The sequence below is a fragment of the Nymphaea colorata genome, chromosome 11, assembly GCF_008831285.2.
Source record: "Nymphaea colorata isolate Beijing-Zhang1983 chromosome 11, ASM883128v2, whole genome shotgun sequence".
Taxonomy (NCBI): domain Eukaryota; kingdom Viridiplantae; phylum Streptophyta; class Magnoliopsida; order Nymphaeales; family Nymphaeaceae; genus Nymphaea; species Nymphaea colorata.
Genome location: NC_045148.1, coordinates 15,824,012 through 15,831,414, shown reverse-complemented (window position 1 = coordinate 15,831,414; position 7,403 = coordinate 15,824,012). Strand labels below are relative to the sequence as shown.

At 40.3% G+C, this 7,403-nt stretch overlaps 1 protein-coding gene across 1 annotated transcript; it reads right to left on the bottom strand.

Moving 5' to 3' along the window:
* Positions 1 to 1,481: 1,481 nt before the first annotated feature.
* LOC116264775 (transcription factor bHLH77-like) lies at positions 1,482 to 5,754 on the bottom strand. Its single transcript, XM_031645157.2, has 6 exons — positions 5,312 to 5,754; positions 4,587 to 4,742; positions 4,338 to 4,403; positions 3,526 to 3,594; positions 3,350 to 3,427; positions 1,482 to 1,696 (listed from the first exon to the last, which is right to left on the bottom strand). The coding sequence occupies exons 1-6, from the start codon at positions 5,681 to 5,683 to the stop codon at positions 1,610 to 1,612; spliced, it is 828 nt and encodes a 275-aa protein (XP_031501017.2). The 5' UTR covers positions 5,684 to 5,754; the 3' UTR covers positions 1,482 to 1,609.
* Between the last annotated feature and the right edge of the window lie 1,649 nt (positions 5,755 to 7,403).

The window sequence follows — 7,403 nt, the reverse complement described above, 5'->3', positions numbered from 1 at the left end:
CTTTCGATAACTAAAAGCATGTATGGTATATAGAAGCTCTTAGCTCCTTTTTCAATTCTAACGTTGTATTGGCGGCGACCACATATTGATGAATGTATGATGATTCCTTTATTGGGAACAAGCAATAGAAATATTAGCAAAATCTAAATATGTAAAATACATATACATAAGCATACGCATGTGTACACTCACACTCACATATAAATGAAATGCACATATAATAAAGCTTATGCACACGTGCATGCACACACGCATACGCGTGCATGCTTATATGCATTAGTTATATGCATTAGTATTGACCACATAGTTTAACCTGGTAAGAGTTCGTAGGCGGCCAATCTCTATTTTAATTATCAACGACATCAAAAGGGAGGGATTTCTTATACGCAAGTTAAAACACAACATGGTGACATTTTGAAACGCCAAAACCAGACCTTGTATCATATGTGAACATAAGGTTGAATAAAAGCTTCAGTTCTCTACCGAGTGATGGATCACACCGGCTCATCCAAAAACTCTTACCAGTGCTAGGTCCATCAGCTCATACCCATGTGGCCATGCTCATGATATTCCTTACAAATTCTCCAAAGTTCACTGTTCATAGTCCCAATGTAATACTATATAGCCAGTCTATAACCCTCACGTCCCTCTTCTTTTGAGACTTTTCTCGTGGGGCCAGGCACTACTTGGATCGAATATTACCATACGTTCGGTACTCCCTCCTTCAATAGTAACAGTTCGGCATGTTCTGAACCGCGTAAGGAGCTCAGCTCAGACTCTTCAAGTAAGTAAAGCAGTTTGTGAATCTGCACATTTGGTGAATCGGCCGAGTCGCCGGTTCGGCATGTTCTGAACCGCGTAAGGAGCTCAGCTCAGACTCTTCAAGTAAGTAAAGCAGTTTGTGAATCTGCACATTTGGTGAATCGGCCGAGTCGCCGGTTTAACTGAATCAAGTCTGGCTCAAAATACTAAGGTTACTTTTTTAAGAATATAAATGAAATTCTGGCCAAGAAAGTGTTCAATAATTGCAAAAATAATTCATTAATGAGATCGGAGGCTTACAGCTCACTTTTCCCACCCACCATCCTTACCATTTGCAGTGCAAGCGTGGGTAATGAGAACGCTTCGTCAGTTCAATTTTTATGGGTGTTACTTTGATACGCAATCATCTGCATACATGACATAATAGTTGAGAAGTATTTTGTTTCACACCTAAGTTCCGAAACAGCTCATAGTAAAAGGTGTATCTCTCCCCTTAAGGTCTATACACTATAGATCAACTAGTGCATTGCTTTCATGTGGGTGCCATCAGCATTTGAATTAGTGACTTTACTGTTATAGTGTAGAGTCTGATCCATATTTAATAGGCTTTCCTAATATTGATGGATCATCTATAATGCACCAATTAAAACAGATCATTCCTTTTCTTTATTGAAGATAATGTACATCCACGTTTCAAGCTTTAAGAGTACGCGAACTGTTTATTCATATTGCCATTGGGAATCGACTCTTTAATTTATACGCTATGATGGACATGACACCGTCGTATTTATACATACAGGTTGGCACAGAGAGAGAGAGAGAGGGATCTAGAGAGAGAAGCATGTGGTCAAAGTGGGGACATGGAGCTGAAGTGGGGAGGGACCCCATATCCATCTTTCTGATCCACCCGTACGTCCCAGCCATTAATCCTGACCTGCATTAATGAAGCAGAATCCATTATCACTATCTTCCTGCATTATTCAAAAGTGAAACAAAAAAAAAAGATTTTTGTTTATTAAACTCGATTTTTTTGGCGTTAATTATTGCTGGATTATTGATGACATACAAGTACCCTAGAGGTCTTGCTAATTATGCGTTTCAGTCGCGGAAGCTAAAAACGGCAACTTTTTAAATTTCAAACTTTCACGAGATTTCGATTTACTAAATTCTTTTCGTTATTTTAATTCAAAAAAAATATGAGCAAAATAAACAAACCAAACTGATAGTATTGAAGCACATTTAAAATTAAAACCCGCGTTTTGGACATAACAAGCTCTTTCAAACAATTTCTTTTCTTTTTGTGCAATATTAGCAATAGTATATGCGACCAATTTGCTGTGACAGCAAAATATTGCAGTACTTTGTGACATAATCGATCATTAATTTGTTGCTAATTTAACAATATATCGAAAGGTTTTTTGTGTTTTTCTTTTAGCAAATTAAGTTTTGCTTACAATGTAATTAATTAGTATATTTGAAGATCGGCAGAGTCATGCATGTGGGCTTGTGCTGGCAGTTGCCTACACGAGTCAGCAAATTTTTCAACTGACATATGACTGGACCCAGTCCAGCTATACCGGTGTCCCTACTAGACCCTGGTAAGTGCCCTGTTTGAGTTGGGCTCTTTTCTCATAGCTTGGATTACACCTTCGGGTAGGTAATATCCCAAGTTGTTGCTACTCAGGAGCAGTGTCGGGAATTTTTTGTCGCATAAGTCAAACTATAGTTTCAAAATTTTAACAGAGGTTAAAATAGAAAATTTTAAATTATATACATATATATATATATATATATTAAACTAAATTTTTTTAGATTTACATATAAATTTTTAAAGTTTTATGGTACCCCTCAACCAAAAATTTCTACCTTCACCACTGCATAAATATCACCAGTTACCAGATCTACAAATCACGGGATAATTTTGCTTCTTTGTCAATATATCTGGAACCACACCAGATTTATCGGTCTTGACTTATGATCCGGATTCAAAGACCTTATTATAAGGATATCAAATCTGTTGTTCTCTAAGTATGTGAATGTCTCCATTAACTAATGAAAATAAGCCCTTACTGCAATATTCAGTTTCATAGCATTATAATTTATGAGTATAACCTAAGTGATCGAAGTTCCTTCAAGCCCTTTCCTCGAGCATGTTTTATAAGCAAATCCAAATACAAAGTAGGCGGACCATGGCCTGCTAGTTTATCAAGTACCTGATTCGTCCAGGCATGGAATAATCTTTAACCTCATTCAACTTGAAACTCTTCATAAGTAGTAACCCTCAAGGCATATAATTCTTGATCTCCTACAACTTGAAAGTCTTTATAAGCACTATACATCGTTATTATAGGTGTTTTATACTTTAAAAATAATTAATTTTTAAAAAGTTTCTATTGGAAGTCGGCGAAAAATAACAGGCGCGGCACGTGTCAAGCTGCGAATCTACTCAATCATGGCATCCAACTTGGAATGGGACCCAATGCAGACAAGGTTCATGCTGGACCCCAATTCACCATGCAAATGGAAATGGCAACCAACAAAGGTAACTCAGCAAGAAGATGATGCGCTTTATCTCTGTGATTTTTACCTGATGTGCTCCACTAGCTCCAATGTTCTTGTTGAAATCATGGATAGAGCTTGCTGCTGATAATTTCATTGACAAAAACTGAAAGCCCAAGAAGAAAAATGAAACGAATCAAACTAATGTTTCAAAACTTTTCTCAGTTTTCAAGAGGCAGTTCATGTGATCAGTCCTTCTCTTACTTCAATTTGGTTTTGCAACGACTGCACGTAGTTTATTATCTCATCCAACATGACTGCCATGCCCATTGCCTGTCAAAGAAGGAAAATGAACCGTTAGATGCCACGGTTGAATTCGGGGGCCATTTGGCGTTAGGAACACTCTGTGTGTGACCAATGAATTTATCTCTAAGATTGAGCAGATTTATGGAACATTTGAATAATTGTTCCATGAATTTATCCCAAATTTTTTTAATAGATTTATGAAACATTCACATACTGTTCCCAGCGCCAGCCATAAAGATCTTATATGATAAAAGAAAATGCACAAACTATATCCGATCCATGAGCAACCCTTGTTAATACCATTAATTTTCTTTTCCAATTTTCTATTGTAAGCCAAGCATTTTCTCTCCTGACTATAATTAAAGAATGGGTCAACTTTGAATTTCCTTGTAGGGGCCACAATTTTTTCTGAAAAAACTATCAAAGAGAAATTTTTTACTTCAACAGTCTTGGAAGAGATGTCTCGATCATTCTAGCTTTGAGCACCATCTTTTGAACCCTATTCCAGCTATGTTTTGAATTATTGGATAGTGGCGGCGTATATTTCCATTCATGCATTTTTCCGAAAGCTTAAGGCTCATATCAGAAAATTTGGGACATTCGATGTTTGTTTTTGGGATTAAAGAAAGAAAAAGTTCATCCCCAAAGCCAAACAGGAATTCAAAATTTTATTTTGCTGAAATGATTGAGTGAATTGAATAATGTAGAGTAAACAAAGATCAAGAGGTACGACGTTATTTGTGGAAGAAAAATTTGAAGGAGACTCTTACCTTGTAGCATCCTGGAACAAGGTCTTGTAAGCACCTCATTCTTCCATTGATCTTTTCTCTTCTTATCTGAAAAGCATATACACAATCGTTTGTATCAGCTTTTCCTCAGTTTTATTGTAAGTTATGCAAGATCCCCACCAACGGATCCATTTTTTTATGCAGAATATTTGTCACAAAAAGATAAATAAACACAAAAGTTATGTAACTGGCCATTTGAATTATGCTAGAATATATATATATATCTGGTACCCTTTCTGCAATGCTGTGGCTGTCTGTTGCTTGGCCCCTCCTGGCTCTGACATGGATAACTTCTTTTTGTTTCTCTGGTTCTTTACTATCGTCGGGTTCATCGTTTCCATTAATTCTCTGTTTCATCTGCTTAACTCTTTTTCCTCTACGTGAGTTCTGCAAGTATTTGCTACCGCAGGTCAGTGATTCAAAGGAGCAAGAATAGAGCAGAATTAACGGTACCTAGAAGATATCTAATGAAAAAAATTGGATTGCGTATTTTGTTTAACATGGTTGTAGATTCTCCCCTTTCTTGGAATCGCAGTTCAGCAAAAATTGCTGCAGAAAATGTCTAGGTGAAGAAAAAGTTCATGGAAAGATGCTTTTAAGAGCTTAGACAAGCCAAAAGAAAAATCAAGAACTTCACAGCGAAATGAGGCGACAATATATCTAGCAACTGTGATCATGATCTAATCAACTGAAGAGATGGTTATTTAAAAAGTTCTCAGGTTAAGGCACATGGGCTCCGCATTCTGTAGTATCAGTGGCATAGTATATAGAATATCTTCACATAAACACCTTTGTGTTTAAAATATGATCCAAAAAGCTCCACCACCACCATCATGTTCATCATAAAAGGGATGGAGTTCCTCATTCATGGTGTCTATGTTTGCTCAATCAACTTGTTTAATGGAACAGGAGAGAAACCCAAAAAAGTTAGAATGTTTCAACAAGAAAAAACTCACATCTTTTGCAGCAGTTTTGCGCTCCAAAGGCACTTCAGAACTGCTCTCAGGCACCAACGCCACCTTCCTCTTCCTCTGCTCTGAACATGGTTCTTGGAATCTGCTGCCGACGTCTCCGATCATTAATGCCGAATTCATTGAAGACTTGGTGCAGCCGTTATCAGTATGAGCCAAAATATTTGGGATTCCATCTTCCCGGCCCACAGGATTGTCATTACAGTACAAAATCGTACTCATACTTGAGCAATCCGTGATCATCCCTTGTAGCTCCTGGTACTGATTCATGAATTCCATTTCTGCAAAAGGAAAGCAGGTGTTGTAGGCCAAAGCTGTCTCTGCCACACTTCTTGATCCAAAGACAAACTCCTCCATGACTCTGGGATTTCTGCTCTTCAATGGCTGCCACTCTGAGTTTGAAATTTTGAATAGAGCAGAAGAAGAGGAGAACATATGGGAAATATTGAAGGATGCAACTGTGGCTTAAATAGAGGAAAATCTGAGGGGGAGCTGCAATAAAAGATTTTTCCCTCTACAATAAAAAAAATTAAGCTATTTTTCTTTTCAAAAACATTGCAATTTGTTTTTTGTTTTGGCTTATAGTGCCCATGTAAGATCATTTGGTGGGCCGGCATATGTCTATGAGGAATTTCAAACATTATGGCTGTCTTAAAGTAAATATCCGCTTAAGTGATTGCATTTTGGGATATTACGTCATTTTAGATGGTATGGGGTAATTTTAAAATGTATAGATACCAGTACGTAATTATGGACTCTTTGATGGGTTGAATACGTAATTGTCCTCATTATATAATGGTAGTGGTCCCTGGGATCGTGCGAACAGTTGCTTTTGGTTTCTAGGGTTTTCTCTTCCTCATCTGAGAGAGACCTGACGCGCACTGCACGTACCCTGGAAGATCCTACCGCGATCTACTGTCTGTGCACTTCAGATGGATTCAGGTACGCTTCCGCTTCGGTTTAAGGTTTTGTTTAATTCAATGATTTAGTATGAACATGATCCTGTTTTAGGGTATATACGTTTGGTTTTGTATATGCATGAGGGGAGAAATCCCAACGTTTGGTATCAGAGCCTATGTTCATTGTTGAATCGTTGATTCTTTGGGTGATTTTGTGCGTCTCCCCGTTCGGATGTCCCCCATTTGGTTTTTTGGCTGCAAGTTTTTCAAAAAAAAAAAAAATCTGGATTCAGGGGGCGACAGCTTGCATCGCCAAGGGTTAAGACGATGGAAGCCGTCGACTTCCGTTGCAATCGAAGAAAAGGACAAGGGGAGGAGCGGCGGAGGATCATGGCCGGGGGCCGGCCGTTGTGGCAGCAACGGGGGACGGCGGCCGACGGTTCGGGCGACGGCCGACCATTCGCCTGTTTCCCTTCTTTGGTTTTCTAAAGGAACAGGCAAAAGGGGGGCAGAGTAACGGGAGACCCGGGCTTCGCCCGCCTCCATCCAGCCACGCCGAGGAGTCCACTGTCGCCGGACGGCACCGTACGAACCACCGGGCCCACCCACAGTCTCCTGGTGGGTTCCTCGCCGCCACTGCAGCTGCCCAATCAAGGAAAAGGGGGCGGTAAACAGAGGAGAAAGCCAGCGGAATCAGCCGGTTTTTCGGTAGGCGATGGCCGGCCATCGCGGCGGGCGACGGCCGGCCATCGCGGCGGGCGACGGCCGGCCGTCCTAGCGGCGCCCGCCGGCGGCAACCCACACAGTTGGGTTGGCCTCCCAGTGGAGCTTCACCGATCGCCTGCCGTTCAGCAGGCGAGCGGTTGAGACGACGCTGCGAGCAGTCGAGCCAGTGGGTCGGACCGGGTCGGGTCGTAACAAACCTGATCCAGATCCATAAGCTTTAAAAAAAAAAAATTTCTTTCGCCCGCCCGCCTCGCGGAGCGCTCCGCTTTCACCTTTCGGATCGGGTCTGGTCCTTTCGGACCCGACCCGTACCCATATGGTTTAAATTTATATGGGACCGGTTCATTTAAGTTTAAAACCGGTTCGGATCTTTTGGGGACCGATTCAGATCTTTTCTGGACTGGTTTAATTAGTTTTCAGACCGGTTCGAACCCTTTTAGAACCAGTTAACA